At 64.5% G+C, this 19,049-nt stretch overlaps 1 protein-coding gene across 1 annotated transcript in view; it reads right to left on the reverse strand.

Moving 5' to 3' along the window:
• The window catches only part of PLCH2 (phospholipase C eta 2), a 64,168-nt gene continuing 45,119 nt past the window's right edge, over window positions 1-19,049 (reverse strand). Inside the window, exons 6-23 of the mRNA XM_034953537.3 lie at window positions 18,390-18,483; window positions 18,014-18,217; window positions 17,672-17,792; window positions 16,016-16,187; window positions 15,527-15,634; window positions 14,054-14,197; window positions 10,559-10,651; window positions 9,986-10,068; window positions 8,847-8,944; window positions 8,541-8,723; window positions 7,942-8,049; window positions 6,904-7,028; window positions 6,723-6,807; window positions 6,321-6,467; window positions 5,816-5,895; window positions 4,911-4,970; window positions 3,121-3,418; window positions 1-1,609 (exon numbers count right to left, since the gene is read on the reverse strand). Coding sequence (XP_034809428.1) covers window positions 318-1,609; window positions 3,121-3,418; window positions 4,911-4,970; window positions 5,816-5,895; window positions 6,321-6,467; window positions 6,723-6,807; window positions 6,904-7,028; window positions 7,942-8,049; window positions 8,541-8,723; window positions 8,847-8,944; window positions 9,986-10,068; window positions 10,559-10,651; window positions 14,054-14,197; window positions 15,527-15,634; window positions 16,016-16,187; window positions 17,672-17,792; window positions 18,014-18,217; window positions 18,390-18,483 — 3,495 coding nt within the window. The 3' untranslated portion in view covers window positions 1-317. The remainder of the gene's footprint in view (window positions 1,610-3,120; window positions 3,419-4,910; window positions 4,971-5,815; window positions 5,896-6,320; window positions 6,468-6,722; window positions 6,808-6,903; window positions 7,029-7,941; window positions 8,050-8,540; window positions 8,724-8,846; window positions 8,945-9,985; window positions 10,069-10,558; window positions 10,652-14,053; window positions 14,198-15,526; window positions 15,635-16,015; window positions 16,188-17,671; window positions 17,793-18,013; window positions 18,218-18,389; window positions 18,484-19,049) is intronic.

Consider the following 19,049-nt stretch of genomic DNA (forward strand, 5'->3'; position numbering starts at 1 on the left):
GAAAGGGACTTGGTATCATTTTAATGTTGTATAAGTTTTGCTTCTAAAAATTTAAATATTTCTCTATGTACAGATCCTAAAACGCCGGGAAAACTGCCTGGCAGGGCCAGCCTCGAAGCCCCTCCCGTGGGCCCCGGGCCAGCAGCTTTAGCCTTTCCTCCCCGGGAGCAGGGACAGGAGGGAGGCAGGGGCGGAGGGGACACAGGGCAGCCAGGGACACACAGTTTTGGGGGCCTGGCTGCCCTGTTTCCTGAGCAAACAACACGCCCACCCCTGCCCTGGGCCTCCAGAGCCGCCCAGGTTCCCACCACTGACGGTCAGAGGCAGAGCAGGACCAGGTTTTCAGCAGCCGCGGATGCTGGCCCGAGGGCTCCCTTGGAGGGTGCTGGTGCATCCACACTGCCCTCGTGGCCCACGGAGCAGGCGCCCTCGGGGGTGCCCCGCTCCTCTTCTGGGGGTCCCTGCCGGCCCAGGCCCTGCAGTCTCTGCTGCCGCTCCTGGGCCTGGCGGGCCCGGCTGGCAATGGCACGCACGCGGCTGTGGCTGCGGGAGGAGGAGCGCCGCAGAAAACCAGGGCCCCCTGCCACCCCCTCCCCAGCCGGGCCCAGGCTGGTGGGTGACGTGATGTCTCCTGCCTGCTGGAAGACAGTGAGCCAGCGCAGCTGCTCTGTCAGGGTGTCCCGTCTCACCCCTGGCCCCGACACCCGCCGTGTCCCTCCCGGGAGGCCCAGGCTGTGGCTCAGTCTGCGGGAGCCACCCTCAAAGCTAGGGGCAAAGTCATCAGCAGTGAGGTCCCCCAGGCTCTTGGACTTGGCAGCCACGGGGCAGTCCTGCAGGCCCACCAGGGAAAGGCAGCCCCAGGGAGGCCGGAAGGGGAGGCCAGCCATCCTTGGGGCCAGGGGCCTGGGCTGCAGTTCGTCAGGTATGGGAGGCCGCTGACCCGTAGCCCGAAGGTTGGGGTTGGATTTGCTCTTGGTCACAGGTGGCAGGTCTGGGCGGGCAGCCGAAGCCGAGTGGGGCCTGGGGGGCAGGCGTCCCATGTGGGCTCCAGCGAGGTTCTCACGGCTGCGGCCCAGGCCCAGGCTGGGCAGGGAGAGGTCAATGACAGTGTCGCTGGATGACATGCTGGAGGAGGAGGAAACGCTGTCTCGGTGGCCACACGGCTCCAGCCGCTGCCACAGCGGGTCACTGCCCGTGGCGTCGGAGTACACGGCAGGAGCTGGAAAGGGAGCGGCCACGGGCCGCCACCCTCCCAGGGGCTCCGTGGGCACCTGCCCCTCACTCTTCACCCTTCTAATCACGGGCAGGTGGCCCAGGGTCCGGGGCTGGCTCCTGCCGTCCGTCTGGCTGCCGGGGGCCCCCTCGTATGCCCTGCCGGCGCCCTTGCCGTTGCACGGCTGAGGCCTGCTGTCTCGGGGCTCCTCAGTGTCCTCTGGGGGGCTTGCCATATTGGCTCCGGGTCCTGTGGGGTATGGGGGCCGTCCCTGAGAAGAGCTGGTGGGGACAGCCGCTGGTGGCGGGGGACCAGGGCCTGGGGCGGGCTCCTCAGCAATGGTTTCCAGGCTGCACAGTGGGGGGAGCGGCCGCTGCGTGGAGAGGGGGCGGGTGTCTGTGGGGAGGTGGGGGAGTGAGAGAGAGCCAGAGGGAGAAGCAGAAGAGAGAGAGGGAGGCAGGGAGAGAGGCGGAGAGGAGTCGGATCAGGGTGGTGTCCCCGGTGCCCTGTGCCGAGGGTCGCCAGGCCCAGCTCCCACCCCGAGGCATCCCCCGGGCGTGGCACACTCGGTGTCCCCACCCTGCTGCTGCTGGGGCCCAGTCCACGCCCTGTGCCGCACACGGGGCCCTCCTTGGGCTGGGACAGCATGGGACACCGGGGCTGGGCCCCGTTACCTGTCACTCGCCGCTCTCAGTTCCTAACTACGGAGGCAGCGTGGGTGAGGGCAGAAAGGAAAGCTTGGTCAGGGGGGTCTGGAGGGGCAGGGTGGTGTGGGGCGGGCTCCGTGTATGTCCCTCCCTCCAGGCTAAGGAGACACCCTTCTAGTGGGGTGCTTCAGCCCAAAGCATCGAAGCCCTGGGGCCCAGGGAATCTACCCCACGCAGCACTCAGCAGGCTCCAGGCGTCCCAGGGGCGCAGGAGACGCCCAGCAGCTGCACTACCTGCCCACATCAGACTTCCCAGTAGGGACCCCTGGAGCCTGCCCTAGAGGGAGGTGGGAATGGGATGGTACGTGGCCCCCAGTCCCAGGAAAGGCATCAGGGGCCATGCAGGTTGCCAGCCGCCCAGGAGGTGAGTTTGGGGAAGCGCCCAGCCGGAGGGGCCCAGCATGTCAGGCCACAGTCCCGGCCCCAGACCCTCAGCAAGAGCAGCTGGTTCTTCCCAGCCTGTCGGGCCTCAAACCAGCTCCACCCAAGTCCCAGGGCCTCAAGCTCAGACAGGAGGGCTGGGGCTATGGGCCACAGGCAAGCCAAGGAGCAGAGTGCCACGGAGACAGTGCCACGGATACAGAGCCACGAGCACGAGCACACGAGGCGACGCCGTCCACACAGAAGCAGCAGCAGGTGACCCAGACCCAGCCATGCCAGGGGCGTGCGGGAGGACCACGCAGGGCAAGAGGGGCTTACCGGCGGAGAACATGGGGGATTTACTCCTGATCTCCTCCAGCTTTTGAGCAAACAAGGCACTCATCTCTCCCTGCAGGGCCCCCGGTTGCCTGCAGGCACCCTCAGGCCAGCGGGGGGACCTTTCGGGGATGCCCGGGCTGTCTGGGCTGCTGGAGTCCGAGGACACGGAGCCGCTACCGCCTGGACCCTGCCTCCAGGCCCCAGGACCCTTGGGGGCCTCTCTGCTTCTCCCCGGGATAGCGTGAGGGTCCAGGCCACAGCAGGGGGCCCCCAGTGAGTCAGCCCAGGCCCGGGGCTGCTGGCGAATGGCTGCCTGCCTGCTTGCAGGCCCCGGGCTGGGTGGCCACTCCCTCTGCAGGCCCTCGGCGTTCACGCCGGCGCAGGATCCCACCACACACTTCATGCATGTGGCGGCCATCCCAGCAGGCCCGGGGCCGTCCAGGACACGTGGGGGCCGCACTTGCACAGGGCTCTTCTCTGCCGCCGCAGCTGGCGCCTTACCTCGGGGGCTGCCGCTGCCAGGCCCCTCCTGGGCTGGGGCTTCCGGAGCAGGTCCGGGCCCGGGGGGCACCACGTCGTCTGCCACCCCCTTGGAGCCTGTGTCCCGTGTGCCCAGGACCAGCTCCGGGAAGCCCCTGCGGCCCGGCTTCTGGCTCTTGGTCGGGGCGCTGGCCGTGCGCCGCAGGATCCGCTGGCTAACGGAGGGCCGGGCCGGGGGCCGCCCAGCAGCATGACTGTCCAGCGAGCCGGGCTTTGGGCCTCGGAGGAAGAGGCCTTTTAGGCCCAGAGCCTGCTTGACCTGCAAGAGAAGGAGCCCATGTAGCTGTTGCCAGGGGTCCCAGCCCAGCTGCAGCTGCTCCCCCAGGGCCAGCTCTCCAGACCGTGCCACAGATGTGCCGTGCGTGTCTCGGTCCGAGGGGCTGGGCCACCTCAGGCTGGGGGTGTGTGGACACACCAGGGCCTTCAGGAGCAGGGTCCCTAGGGCAGCTCTGCCTGGGACAGTAGCTGCTACAGATCTAAGTACAGATGGCCCACCCCACCCTTCCGGCAGAAACTGCCCTCGCCTGACCTGTCCAGGGCATGTGGGGCCCTTGAGGGGCATGGAGAGAAGGTCCTTCCCTCCGGAGGAGAGACCTCGAGCCCCAGCCTGGCCCACCACAGCCTGCACCTGCTCAGAGGCCCGCAGCCCCCGGCGCTAGCAGGGGACACTGGCATGGCACTCCCTGGTTGTGTGTACCCCACCCTCAGGCAGGAGTAGCTGGTCCACAGCAGGAGTAGCCAGGTGCAGCGGGAGGCCCACTTGCCCGGCCCGTGTCCTGCCCACTCCCATGGTGATACTCCTGCCCTAGGAAGTACCACCTCTTCCAGGAAGCCTTCCTGAATTCCCCCAGGCAGCCTTTTCTGGTCTTGCCCTGCCCTCCACTCATGTGAGCCCCCAAGGCCCACAGCTGGCTTGCTGCCCCCTGAGCCCTGCCAAGATGGGCTCAGACTCCCAGCCCACCAGCACCTGGCCACAGCCAATCTTCCTGGACAGCTGGGCCCAGGAGGTCCCTGCCTGGGCAGAACAGCTGCTGAGAGGGAGGCAGCCGCATCTCCAGGGCGCAGAGGCCAGAGGGGCCCTCACATGCCAGATGCCCCCGAGACAGGCAGCACCCACCGCGCCCCCATGACGAGCCGTGCTCGTGCACAGAGCGGCCCAGGCCCGGCAGGTGGGTCACCCCCCTGCAGGGGCGCCTCTGGGCAGATGCGTTCAGATGGCCAGCACTTGAATCAGCTTCCTGATTCAAGATCCCAAATCTACGCATTTGGTCACAGTGACTGGGAAGCCATTTAGAAGCAGATCCGGGATTCTGGCTCGGAGCGCCGGCCTCAGGGGTGCCCTCATCCCAGGCACTGGCATGGTTGGCAAGGACAGGGAGGGAGCGGGAGGCGAACTCAGAACCAACAGCCTGAGGGTCCGAGATGGGGGCAGGAGAGAGAAGGAGGGGAATAGGAGGGGCACAGTGGGGGCTCCAGCAGGCTGCCCGCCAGGGAAGGGGCTGAGGGAGGGGAGGGAGGACTGAGGGAGGGGAGGGGAGGAGAGGCCAGTGAGAAGGCGGCCACCCAGCTGAACCCTGGATCTGCCTCGTAAATGCCACTATGGCTGGGGATGGCCAGGGCCCCCGGAGCCATGTCATGATCCACGTCACATGAGCGACAGTCTCCAAATGCTACCAGGAATCACGGATGCTAATGGGGTGCGGCCTGGGCATGCAGGGGCGGCGGGCCGCACTGTCCCGCGCACCGGGTACCTTCAAGGCTCCTAACGGAGCTGCACTTCTAAAAGTAGGCTGTGGCCATAGAGAAGCCGACTGCAAGACCAAAGAGACAGGGGGAGCAGGTGAGGCGGCCACAGCAGTGGCGTGGGGAGCCCTGCAGCCTGGGGGACGAGGAACAGATGGGTGGATAGATGGCCATCTATCCTGGGGCCTCTGCCTCCTGTGGGCCCAGCACTACCCCACCTCCTCCAGAGGAGGAGGGCTGGATGGCACCTCTGGGCCCGAGAGCATGGCAGGAGAGAGTCAGCACTGGGCCTGGGCAGGCCCCTCCTGCTGTGTGTGTGGGGTCCCCCGAGGGCCAGCTGCAGCCAGCAGGACCCAGAGGGCACTGGGCCCCAGCTCAAAGCCAGGGCAGCAGGGCTGGCACCAAGACCACTTCCTGCGGAAGCCGAGGCCCCACCCTGACCTGGGGCAGAGGACAGACATGCTGGGTGTGGAGTCACAGGCAAACCCGGGCAGCTGCCTTCCACGTGACACCAGGAAGTAGAGGGGTGGGGGGTAGTAGAGGGGAGAGGGGCATCACTCGGTCCCTGCTGAGAAGCCAGATGGCAGCACTGTAGGGGTGGAGGCTGCAAGGCCCCCAAGAGTCTGAGACAGGCATGGGTGACACAGGGCGGGGCAAGGCCCGGAGCACTCAGGACCTGTCCTGCCCGAGATGCCCACAGCCAGCCCTGAGATCAGAGGTGGGCACTGGCGGCTCAGGAGCCAGGCCCCCACAGCAGCCCCTCTTGAGATAGAGGAGCAGAGGCCCGGGGAGGGGACCCTAGGCCTCACTGCCTGAGTTCAGGACCCAGCACTGGGGACACATGGGGGGGCATGGGACAAGGGGCTGGTGTGGCCCCTCCCCATGATGGCTGGTGGCAGGGGGTGACACTCACCTTACCACTGATGTCACTGACAGCCACATGCACGAAGATGGAGGCCTCTTCCATCCCCTCCAGGTACACGTGTCTGTAGCCTGGAGCAGTGTGGGTCAGCAGGGTCATGAGGTCACAGCCTCCCAGGGCCCCCACCTGCTCTGCCCCCCATTCTACTTAAAGGTCCCAAGACCCCAGATACACCCAACAAGCCCAGGCCTGGGGCCTCTGCCTCCTGTGGGCCCAGCACTACCCCACCTCCTCCAGGAAGCCCACTGGCATTGCACCAGCCTGCAGGGGCCTCTTCCTGGGGGTGGCCCCTCCCCCACAGGCCATGCCCCTGCCTGACCCGCCCCTGCCTGACCCGCAGATCCCCAGGCTGGCTCTCCTCCCGTCCTCAGCTCCTGTCTCTTTGGTGCCAGGTGCAGGCCCACCTACACAGGCACTGACTCACAGGGGAAAGAGTATCTGCCCTGCCCTGGGGCCCTCGGCCAGTGTGGGGGGCACCGCGTCCACTCCTGCCCACCTGGCATCATGCTGCTGAAGGCCAGCGTCCTCTGGCCAATGAAGTCACGCCCGATGGGATCGTGGTCCCAGACGAGGAAGCGGACCAGCGCGATCTCCGGCATGTGCACCGTGAAAACCAGGGTCTCCTCCCAGGTGGGGTTGAACCCTGGGGAAGCAGCGCCAGGAGGAGTGTCCCATGGGGAGGGCCCGGCCCAGCACCGCTCCAGCCTGGAGCCCCCGGCCCACACCACTCCCAGTGCCGCTCCCGGTGCTGCTTCCGGGACTGCCCACCTAGAGGGGAGGGCGCCCAGGACTGTCACCGAGGGAGGCCTGGGCAGGGCACCCGGGCACACCAGGTAGCCCCAACCCTCCCCCCTCAGACTTCCATCACAGGTGTGACGGAGCCATGGCCCAGCCTCACCGTTGTCGTCCACCACGCGGGTCTGCTCCCTGCTGCAGTCCACAGGGAGCCCAATGATCTCCACCTCCACAAAGGGGTCGATGATCTGGGACACAGGAGCGGGGGTGGCATCGGGGCCCATCGCGATGCCCGGCCCGCCCCCAACTCCCACCCCTCCCGCCTGTGTGGGGCTGGCCCCCACCTCCCCGCGGTCCCCCAGCATGGAGTCGCGCGGCTTGGGAAGCTGCTGGCCACTGATGATCCGGAGCACCAGCTGCTTCTTGAGCTGCCCGGGCAGGGGGTCCTCCGAGTTGGGGTTGAACACGCCTGAGGGGATGCCGGGGAGGTGGTCAGTGGCCCAGCCCTCAGCAAGCCCCGTACTTGCTGGGGCATGGCTGCCAACAGCCCCCTCCCCAGCCCCCACATAGGAGACTGGAGCCGGTGCCAGGGGGAGGGAGGGAGGCAGTGGTCCAGGGGGGCACCTCGGGGTGCACCTGGCCCAGTATGGATCACCTTTGTGGCCACCGCAGCACGTGGGACAGAGCCCACGCCTCCCACAGCTGAGCCGAGGAGGTCACACGGCTTCTGGGGGTGGGTCTGGGTCCCTGGGGGTATGAGGGGTGGGGTCTCTGGTGACAGTGTCCCCAGGGCCCGCTCAGGCTGAGAACTCTGAGGAGGGCAAGCCAAGGGCAGAGGTGGAAGTAGCTGGTCCACAGCAGGAGTAGCCTGGTCTAGTGGGAGGCCCGCTCGCCCAGCCCCTGTCCTGCCCTCTCCCATGGTGATACTCCTGCCAGGGCCACAGGGGGACCAAGCTGGAAGTCATCCACAGCAGACAAAACAGAGGTGTCTGAGAGCCGGGAGAAGGTTCCTCCAAACACCCAGCCCAGACCCAGGTCCTGAGACCCACAGAGGGGCCAGGCACAGGGGGCTGGGTCGCTGGCACTGGGGCCCCTCAGACAAGTCCTACCATGAATCTCATGTGGGGCCCAGGCCCCCCAGTTCTCCATCCCTGGATTCCTGACGGAGCTGGGCCCTTCTTTGCAACGCTAGCAAGGAGGGTTCCCCCACCCACCTCCCCAGCATCCTGGGAGCTTCGTCCCAACCTGACCCTGCAGGGGACTCTGCCAAAGCCGCCCCCACCCCCTTGCTAGCCTGTGGGGCTCCGATCTCTGTTCTGGGGACACCCAGGAGGCCCATCCAAGCCCTGAGCGTCCGAGCCCTGAGTGTCCGAGTGCCTCACCCTGGCACATGCACCCAGGCTTGAGTACGTAGCCGCAGCCACCGTTGGCGCTAAACTTGGCTCGGTTCAGCTGCAGCATCCGCCCCTCTGACTGGTAGTTCAGGGCAACTGCGAGGGGGACACAAGGCTGCCCTGGTCAGCACCTGACCTTCCAGGTGTGTGCCCCGCCCACCTGCCACCACACGCTAGCCTCCCCTGCACAGCTGCTGCGGATCTGCCGTCTGCCCCTCGTTCACCCAATGTGAATGGGACTCCAAGGTTCACACCTGTGCAGGACTGAGGCCAGCACATCCTGGAGGGACATCCCCGGAGCTGGCGCAGCCAGCCTCGCAGGCAGGTATCGCTGGGAGTAGGTGGACAGGCCTGCACCATCGCTCCCACATCCCCCCCAAGGCCTGAAGGACCCTGCCCCAGTGCTAGCCTGGTGTCAGTGGCAGCCTGGTGTCAGCAGCATGCCACAGAGGTGTGGAGGCTCCAAGGGCAATAGAGCCCAGGACAGAACCGAGGCCCCAGCGGGTCCCCTGCTCGCCCCTTGGGCTTCAGGGACCGTCTGAGCCGAGCCCTCCCCACCACACCCAGCGCACCATGCCCGCACCCACCCATTTGGCAGCCGGCGTTCCAGAAGGGCTGCGGGTTGTAGTTGCTGGAGTCCACACGGTAGGAGGAGGGGTAGATGCGGGAGAGCTGCTGCTGGTTGAAGCGCAGGTACTGCGCCGGCTTCTGCTGCAGAATCTGGTGGGCCTTGGTCTCGCTGAAGGACGACACCTGCCAGCTGGACGCCGCTGTGGCGTCGGTGACCGGGCATCAGACTGCGAGTCCTCGACCTCGCCCGGCGCCCAGCAGCATAGCAGGGATGGGGGACAGGGAGGCCTCCGCCCGTGGCCCCAGGTCCCCGAGCCACTCACCCTCCATCTCTATGTCGTGGGTGGCCACGGACTTGGTGTACTTCACCAGGTCAGAGAGGGCCCGGGACAGCTTCATGGTCTTCTTCTGCCGGGTCGCCCTGTGGCAGGTGCAGGGGGTCAGAACCCCTCCCGTCCAGGGCCAGCCTGGCACCCAGCTCCGTGAGACGGGCTCCAGGGCTCGGGCAGGCTCATTAATTCACGCAGCAGGCCCCGAACCCTCAGAGACGGACGCCAGACTGGGCCGCGGGCTGTGGAAACCTGAGTGCTGGGCAGGATGTGGGCTGGCTCGGAGATACCAGCAGGTGCAAAGTCCCTAGGCACTGTGTGCAGTGGAGAATGACGTGGCCTGCCAAGCGTGGCAGGTGTGGGGGCTTCTGGAAGGTTCTGAGCAGGGGAGAGCTGGGCTCGGGGCCTGGGTCTGGCCTAGAATCGCTATGTGGAGAGGAGGCCGGGGGCCTCCAAGGGGGCCTCCGTGTCGCCCGGGTGGCAGCGGCACACGTGGATCAGATGTGTGCTAAGGGCAGAGCCCGGCTGGCACGTGGGACGGGATGAGACAGGAGGGGGCTGTGCCCAGGCAAGGGGCACGGAGGAACCACTGGGGGATGGAAGTGAGGGGAGACGGCAATAGGAGGGAGTGGGCGGCACGGGGGGAGCCCAGGGTCTGGGAGGGGTGGGAGCTCCTTCTGGGCCTGTAGGTTTGAGACCTCGAAGAGACCCCAGACAGTGCTGAGGAAGGCCTCCGACACGGGGGCCTGGGCCTTGAATTCAGCCTGACTGGGCGGGAAGAGGGGGAGCCACTTCATGGCAGGCATTTGTTGCCCCCTGGGGAGGGCATGAGGCTGGGGGCCTCATAAGAGGAGGCGGTGAGGACCGAGAGCCGACAGCCCGGCAGCATCCAGGGCTGTGGGGACCTGGGCCCTCCAGCCACCTGCTCAGCCGCCCCTGCCCCCGCTGCCCGCAGCCACCAGCCTGCCCTGCACACCACACTCCCTACCACTTCCCACTGCTTCCAGGGGCCAAGAAGGGGGTGGGTCCTGCCCTGCTCAGGGACGGTCCTGGTGGGGTCACCGCAGAGCAGGGCCCGGTTGGGCCAGGCTCCCAGGAGTGTGCAGGGCCTCCCCGTGGGGCAGGGCACCTACCCTCGGCTCTGGCCTCCCGGGGAGTCCTGACCCTCATCTCCCTCCTCCACGCTGGCCGCCTTCTTCAGCTTGCTGCCCTTCTTCTGTGCGGGGGGGCAGAGGTGTGAGCTGTAGGACCTCTGGCCCAGGCCAGGCCTTGGCGAAGGCTGGGGGGTTGGGGAGGGCCTATCCTCCGGGGTCCCCAGTGGCCCACGCAGCCTCCCATGTCTATCCTGCCTGGCTGGGCCTGCCAAAGCCTCCTCGGTGCCCTCTCGATCTGGGCTCTGGCAGACTCTCAGGGCAGTCACAAGGCACCTGAGCTTGGGGCGAGGGCCAGCGTGGGCCAGAGAAGGGATGTGAGCCAGCCAGGCACCTGTTCCCACCAGCTCCGAGCCCAGGCTTCAGGCCCAGTCCCTGGCACCTGCAGCCGATAGCTCGGCCTGACTCAGAGGGGATCCTGTGAGCCAGGCTGGGAACCCTGGGGGCTGGAGGAGACCCCCATCTGCTCTGGCTGGGGCAGGGCCCACTGGGGCACTGGGAGCAGGGAGGACACTGGGCCCAGACCGGGATCCTGGCCTGGGAGCTGCGCTGGACCTTGCGCCTGGAGAAGCTTCCCACGACGAGGCGGCCATTGCGTCTGCTGGCCCCGGCATCCTCCCCAGACTCCACGTCCTCTTCAGCCTTGCTCTGAGTCCAGGGGAGAGACAGGGACAAGGTGAGTCTAGCCTTGAACCAGGCAGGGAGGCCGGGACAGCCCCCTGGTGGTCCCAGAAGGCCTTCCTGGAAGAGGTGGGCTTGAGCCAGGTCTGGAGTAAGGCAGACAGGAGGGGAGGGCAGGGCGGGGACAGGTTGGGGAGCCCCCGTGGCAGCCGTTCCCAGTCCACCCTGGGGCAGAGGCAGCTGCCGAGGAGAAGCGGCCTGAAAGTCAGGCCCCGGTGGAAACATTCGCTCACACCTGCCTCAGCGTCTCTCATGTGTTGTTTTAAACTCATTAAGTTCTGAATCCTTTTTCCCCACCAGTGGTGACTACATAATAACTGCGTTTGTGTGCCTGGAATATTGCTCGGCCAGGCCTGCTTGCGCAACCCTTTTACGAGCATTCCACGGCCCTGACCTGTTCCCGCAGTGCGCGGGTATCACCTAATCAGACACACGGCTCCAGGTGGGCACTCCTTGAGGCGGGTTCTGAGCTGGGGAACCCCAGGAAACCACTGTCAGCCTTCCTACCACTGTATAAGCAGCAGACACATCCGGGGCTACCCTACCTGCCCCCCGCCGAACCCAGGGCTGCCTCACGAGCTGCTCATTCACCCCAAAGCTCATTCCCAATGGAACCAGCAGAGCCTGTGCCACCACCTGACCCCTGCAGCCCCTTCCACAGACACCTCCAAAACATGGCCCAGCTGTGCTCAGGAGGGGCTCCCATATCACATCCTGTCCCCCACCAAGGGTGGGGACTACTTTCTTTGAAACACAGCAAAGCCGTGGGCCTGCAGCAGGGGTCCCTGTTAGGAGGGGCTTCCGCCAGAAGCGGACACATCACCCACCCGTGGCCATGCCCCTGTACACGCCCACCCCTCTGGAGACACCCCTGCAACACCCACAGCACGCCCCTGCACACACACCCTCCCACACCCCTGGATGCTCCCACACTGCTGCAAAGAGGCCACTGCAGCTCTCACGACCACAGACACTCGGCGCTCAGCCATGCCACAGCAAACAGCTCCGACTGCTGCCCCCTCTCCCCAGCCTGGACCTGGGCCTGCCTGGACACTGCCTCACTGGACGCGTTGGAAATCAGGGCACGTCGCGTCCGCAGGCCCCATGCCAGACGGGCCTCTCAGTCCTGTTGATGCAGCCGGGGAGCTCCCGCCAGCCTCCCTGTGCTCTGGGTACCACGGCCCAGAGGTGTGCCCTGCCCCTCCTTCACCCTCATAGGGAGCCAGGATGGGATTGGACGGCCCTCCCCACGGCCCAGAGTGGCCAAGGGGCCTTCCCGTCACCAGGCTGCACTGGCTGGAGCCCGAGGCCCCGCGTGCACCGCAGCAGGAGGCTCCCAGGTTGTCCAGGTCCACATGGCTCTCAGACATGCTCGTCTCTCTCCGCCTCCAGAAAAGCCAGCCCCGGTTTCCTCTGAATTTATTGGTGCCACGGCTGCCGGGAGAGGCGCTAGGAGCCAGACTGACAGCACGCCTGGAGCCGGTCGGGGCCGCCACACTTCACAGCTCCTTAAACATCCCCAAAATGCTGCAGTGACCGGAGCCGTGAGCGACTGTAAATCCAGGCATGACCGAGGGGAGGCACGCGCTGACCCAGGAGACGGACGGCCAGACACAGCCCGTACTGCATGGCCAGACCCGTTGTCACCCCTGGGACTCCCAAACAGAGGAGACGGCAAGACCCAACCATGCTCCAAGGGGCTGCGGGCAGCAGAAGGCCTGGGTGAGGGGGCCTGGATGGTGGTGGAGGGTCTCAGCCAGCAGCAGGCCCCCCAGCCCTGCCTCTGTCAGGGAGGCTGGGTGCTGGGCCCCAAGGGGGTGCTCAGGGAAGGGTCCTCACGGGGCGAGGCTGTTGGCTGCACAAGCACTCACCGGGTTGTGCTCAGCTTTCTGGGGGTGGGGCCCCTCCTTACCCACCGGCTTCTCTCCCCAGCTCTCTGGGGGTGGGGCCCCTCCTTACCCATCCGGCTTCTCTCCCCAAGATACCCATTCCTGCTGCCCCCGGGCCTCAGGGACCCGTGAGTTGAGGTCTCATGTCCTCAAGGTTCATGGGCAGAGGGGACACTGGCTACCCCAGGGGGACAGAGAGACACAAGTATCCCTCAGTGGGATTTGCCATCCCCACGACCCCCAGCGCACAGACACCCCCTTTACCTGGGCTACGCCCCCCGTGAGCTCCAGGGCTGAACGCGTCCCGGCCTGGCCTTGGGATCAGCTCCGCCCCTCGCCTGTACCAAAGACTCTGGGACCCTTCTGGGGTGTGTGTCCACACCAGGCAAGGAGTGCATCTCATCAGGGGGGATTCCCGCTCCTCCCCCAACCTTCGCGGCTGTGCCTGAGCCCCTCCTCCTCCTGCAGGAAGCCTTCCCTGAGCACAGACCCCCAGCAGCCGCTCAGACCTGAGGTCTGCAGGGGACCACTCTCCTGGACCCGCAGATGCATCTCCAGGTTTTGCACAGGCCCAGCTGGCTGCCCAGCAGAGCCACAGATGGCCACTCTCCCCCACCTAGACACCTTGGGATAAAAATAAAGGAACGCCTCTCAGCTCGGGCCCTGCAAGAGCCACCTGCACAGGGCATGTTCCTCGAGCTCTCCTGCGGTGTCAGCTGTGCCGAGTGCTCCGAGGCCCGTGGGCGGAAACGCAAACACCTGAGTCTAAAAATACTGGTCCTGGAAGGGGACACAGCACCCCCACTTGGCCAGGGAGAAGTCACCTTCCCACCCTCCCCAAGGGTTAGGAAAACAGCAAGGTCCCTGCAGGGACAGGCAGAACGAGCCGGTGCCACAGGGCACGGTAGGGCTCTCCAGGCGCCAGGAGACCGTGTCCCCAGCACGGGCGCCCACCAGCACTGTCACCCTCTGGAGGGTCTGTAGGGCCCACCCACGCTCCCCACTCTGTCCCACCCACAGCAGGACTGCGGGATCCACCGGCCACAGCTCCTGGTTCCTTCGAGGTCTACAAGGAGGCTCTGTGACCGCAGGACCCGGCCCACCCTGCCTGTCACCTCTCACCCCACACACACTCCATTGTGTCTGCCATGACAGCCCCTGAGGGCCATTCGCTCCACGTGGAAACTTCCCCACATGGCCACAGGCAGCTCTAGGCAGGGGCGCTGGGCAGGGAAGGCAGTCGTGTCCCCCCAGCTGGGCAGCTCTCAACGACTGGCTGGGCTTTGAGACCCCGCTGGTAGGTGGGTATGGATCATGCAGGTGTGTGCGGAGGTGTGTACAGAGGTATGCTTGTGTGCAGATTTGTGTGTGCACAGGTGTGAGTGTGCACAGAGCATACGTTCGGGGGCCCTGGCTGGCCCACAGGCTGGCTGTCGGGGGGGCCTGTCGGCATCAGGGGTGTCACCTTTTTGGCTTCTACCTTGTGTCCGAGCTTTCCAGATGGGGACAGTGTGGAGACGGAGAAGTTGTTGGGGTCCTCACAGTCCCGAATCTTCGACTCTTTGATGAGGGAATCCAGTTTCCTCTTAGCAGTGTTTTCTACACGCTTTCGATTGGTGGATGCCTGCAGGAGCCAGAGGTCGGCCTGTTGGCATCTGTCCCCAGCCCTGCGAGTAGTGGCAATGACAACCCCCAGGGTCACAGCACTCTGCCCACCCCAGGCTCAGGGAAGGTGTGTGATTCACCTCAGGGCCTGCAGGCAGCCACAGGCAGGACGGGAACCCAGGCCCACCTGACTCCTCCAGCAGCACGAGTCTGCCCAGGGGCCCCCAGCAGAGCCTGTGCGGCTTCTGGCCCTGTGGCCTGGGAGGTCAGTGTGCCAGCAGGTGGCACAGGGTCTGGAGTCCCACCACTGGCCGCCATGTGCCTCAGGAGATGGCAGGGCCAGGGGCAGACTTCAGGGCAGCCTCTGAGCTGGGTTGGACGCCCTTCCCTGCCAGTGCAGCCCCCCGGGTGCCCCTGATGAACTTGGAATCCTTGAGGACAGGGTCTGGGACTTGGGTGTCAGACGCCTCTGGTGCCAGGTTGGAGTGGGCACAAAGCCAGGAGCACCGTGGAGCTGCCTTTGCCATCACGTGGGCCACACAGAGGCGTGTGCCGCACATCCCAGGCAGGAAGAGTGCTGCTGCCTCAGGAGTTTCTAAAATGGTTGGCCGCGTGGCCAGGAGCACGCTGCACAATTATCTCCCCATGCATGGCCCCTCTGGAAGCAACGGCCTTCCCTGCCTCGCAGCAGCGGCCCCAGAGCAGTGTCCAGAGGAGAGGAGATCGGCGCCCCCGAGCCCAACACCTCACAGGACCCTCCCGACTCTGCAGCCCCCCGCCCCGGCCCTGGCGGGGACACAGTGACAGCGCTCTGTGGAGGTGACTGCTGGTGGGACCCCCATATCAGAGTTGACCTTAGAGATGGCACTGCTGGGAGATGAGGCCAGCACTGGCCACGGGGGTGGCTGGGCAGGACTACCAGCCACCCAGCGTCCAGCCAGACTTGGTGGGGAAAAGGGCGGGAAGCTGGGAAATCCTGTGCCAGGGCCTGGGTGGGCCAGGTGCCAGGGGCTGGTGGGAATGGGGTGGAGTCTGGCGTGGGACCCAGCCCCCAGTGCTGCCCCCACTTACTGAGGGGCCAAGAGGACAGGGCAGGGGGAGTGGATGGTACCCCAAGAGTCAGCTCAAATGTGGGAGCTGAAACTGGGAAGAGGCAGGACTGCAGCTCTCATGCAGAGGGGTGGGTGGGCAGGGAGGACCCCCCAGGCCCCGGGCCGCTGTGCGAATCTGCCCCAATGTCCCTCTCTCCCGGATGCCTCCCTTTCTAACTTGCCCCAACAGCAAGGACGGACAGCTGTTCTTGGGAACTGCAGGCTCCACCCACCCCCCCACCCCCAGCCCGACTCACATCCCCATTGAGGAGCTTGCAGTCATCGTCAATCTCATCAGCGCTGTCCTCATCAGACACCTCGCCTTCCTCCGCATCCTCGCTGATGTTGGCTGGGAGCTTCTTCCCCTGGGGGAGGAGGTGCACGATGGGAGGGGCCCTGGAGAAAATGCTGGGAAGCCAGTACCTGGCACCCACAAAGAGCCGCCGGCCAAGGAGAGGGGCCTTTTCTCAAGCTCAGTTTTGGCATCTCAGCCATGGGGCAGGGGCCAGACTGGCCAGCTCCCTGTGGCTGCAGCAGTGTGAAGGGAAAGGCCTGGATGTGCATGAGGGGCCTGAGCCAGAGTGACCATCATGGGGAGATGGAGGCCAGGTCAGGAGCGTGGCCAGCCCTCAGCCCCCCAGATATGCCCACGGATGGCATGATGCCCCTGCCTGTCTGGAGCAGGGCACTGCTGCAGGCCCGAGACTCTGTGTGAGCTGGTCCCAGGAGGGCAGGGGCTCACTCACCTTCACGAGGATCTTGCCCTTGAGCATCTGTGGAGAGGGGAGTGTGGTGGCATCTTCACTGCTCACTGATGACAGGTCCAGCTTGTCCCCAAGGATGTCAGTCAGATACTGGGCCATTTTCTTCTGCTGGATGACACTGCAGTGGTTTTCGATGGACAGGATCACTGGGTACCTGTGGCCCCAAGGCAGAAAGAGCAGGATGAGGCCAGGGCCTCAGAGGATGGGTAGGCCCCACCTCTGCAAGATCCCAGGTCATCTAAACCATTGAATGAGGAGGGGTCTTCACCAGGAACCCAGGATAGCTGGGATTACCAGCAACTCTGGGAGCTGGCCCACCCGTCAATGGCTTTGAAAAGCAACAGAGTGGATGGGAAAGGAGCTGGGAGAATCTTAGGGACTGGTAAAGACAGCATGAGCTGCTTTCCCCAATAAGAAAACAAAGGCAATGAGAAACTCCAGGAAAACAAAAGGAACATTTGAAAAAGTCATGGTTTTAAAATGATGTGGACAAAACCAAGGTACAGTGTGGAGCTATAGATAGGCTGGGAAATAGAATCCTTTTGACCTAGATACTGGGGACACTGTCCTCTGAATGGCCCTGGGGTCCTGACATTGGTCCCATAAAGAAGGAGACATAAGCCTGGCACACACCATCTGGTAGAACATGGTTATTACCTGCACAGTGCAGAATGGGGAGTATAGCAGGGACTTTTAATTATAAGCTTTTCAGCTTCATTTTTAACCATGTGTATGTTTTACTTGGATTTTTACCAAAAGGCAGCCATGATTCTTTCAGAAAATGTAAGTGACCCAGAGCAAGAGGGCATGAACCAGGGCAAGAGATGAGCAAGTCCTGTGATGTGGAGTGGGCAGGCAGGGCGCAGGGGCTCATTCCCCCACTTCTCAGACAAGAAACTGAGGCCTGAAGCCCAGGGCCTGCAGGAGAACATTGTGCCTGCACAGATTACACTGGTCATAGGTGCAACTCTGTCCTGAGATCCCAGCAGGCCCCTGGCTCCTCCCAGCTCATCTGTCCTCCCCCCATCCCCGCCCCTGTGCCTTGCAATGCCCTTCCCACCTACAGTCCCAGGGATGGGGCCAGCTCGAGACTGTGACAGCAAGGACCAGCTCTTCCAGGAGAGGCCCATCTACTTCTGTTTCCTAAATCAATCTTGCTTCTCCTCTCTTCCTTCATGCAATTAGCTCCTTGCCCACCTGCGAGCCTCATGTAGCCAAGACTTGAAGGTAATTCAAAGCACACGGGGAGGCGGCCTTCTAATTCCAGAAACTAATTTCTGGATTTTCTTCAATAGTGTCCACAGCCACAGCTGAGTGACAGCAAATTGAGTCTGGACACAGAGTGGCTTCTCAGGGGTGATGAGTGTGGGAGCCACAGCTGCTGTGGGCACTGACACCGGGAGGTGCCACCAGGCGTGTGGACGAGCTGCTCCTGTGAAGCCCCTGCCTAGACCTGCGGCCACACTCTCTCCCTGCCCCTTTCTCCTCAACCAGAGATGCCAGAATGAAACCAGCCCCCTGGTCACCACAGTCACTGCTCCCAAAGAAAGGACATGTGGGTGTGGCAGGAAGAGCTAGAGCCTGGAGACCCTACCCTGCCCACCTCTGGGGCCAGCCCCGCTAGGCCCAGCCACTCACTCATTCTTGATGAAGGCATATTTGTTGATGGTTTCAATGACGTCTTTGAAGAGGATCTTGGAAGTCAGAGTGTAGCCATGGTGCACAATGGGCTCCCCGTCGGGCCCATCCCAGCAGTCCACTGCAGGCGGGCAGGCCTTGGTCAGCCCCAGGGGCCTAGCCACAGTGAGCCCAGGCAGGCTGAGCTTCGACCAAAAGAGGGCCTGTCCCATTGCTCAGTGAGGGACACAGAAGAGGCCTTCCCAGCCCCTGCCCAGAGATCCCCCCAGGGGCTCCTCAGGTGCAGCCCATCTCCCACAGCAGATGCCAGCCCACGGCCATCACCCAAGGTCCAGGGCTTACCCTCCACGCAGCGGCAGCCAGCCTGCAAGACCCAAGCGTACATGTCCACCCGTGACTGGGACATGAGCTGGTCACCCACGAGGTAGGTGTTGTGGGACGAGGTGATGAAGTAGTGGCTCAGCGGCTGCGTCATGTCCTGGTGCACATGGTGGTGCTCAGGGTTGAAGATGTCACCAGCAGGGCTCCTGGTGTAGTTGGTGAAGCCTGCAGGACGGCGTGGCGTAGAGGCCATGTCAGCCCGCCACCAGCCTCGTCTCATGACCACCTGCCCCCATGCCACACAGAACACAGAGCACCTGTCCCGGCCCACAGGTTGGGCCCTCGTTGCCCCTCCAGCATCCCAGGACAGCTGGCCTGAGGGCAGCGCCCCACTCACCATCAATGCCCAGCAGCCCCTTACTCTTGTTTTCTGGGCATGGCTCAAACTGCTCGATGATGTCCTGGCAGCTCTCGAGGGTCACACCCGCCATCTAGGCCAGAGCAGGAGCATGAGCCCAGGCAGCCCATCCCTGGCCTGGGATAACCTCAGGCAGCTCCCCCATCACTACTGTCCCCTGCCTGTCTCTGATTACACCAGGGATGACCATGGCCAGCCAGCCCCAGTGTCACATGACTTGGGACTACCGTGAATCACGTGGCTTTTGGATGGCTTGCTCTGACTATGAACTCTCACGGCACGGGAGGGGCCTCTGACCTCATCAGCTGGACCACCCCACACCAGTGTGAGAGCTGTGACCCAGAGTGGGCCTGGCACGGAGCAGAGGCCATGTGTGGGTGGGTACAGAAGAGCAAGAATCTTCATGCCCCCTTGGCAGAGCCAGGCAGGCAGAGGCAGCCCCCTTATCCAGCCCCTCCCACTATCTGCCCAAGCCGTCACACACTAACCCTCCCAAGAGATCTGAGCACCACAGTCCGGCCCAGCCCAGGCCGCCCCAGGCACCACAGGCCAAGGGACCTCCAGGGCGCTATGGTGCAGCTGGGCCAGGAGCTGCCCAGCCCACTGACACGGCTTCTTGGAGGTCCCTGGGAACATGGT

This window comes from Pan paniscus, chromosome 1 (genome assembly GCF_029289425.2).
Source record: "Pan paniscus chromosome 1, NHGRI_mPanPan1-v2.0_pri, whole genome shotgun sequence".
In the NCBI taxonomy this organism is placed as follows: domain Eukaryota; kingdom Metazoa; phylum Chordata; class Mammalia; order Primates; family Hominidae; genus Pan; species Pan paniscus.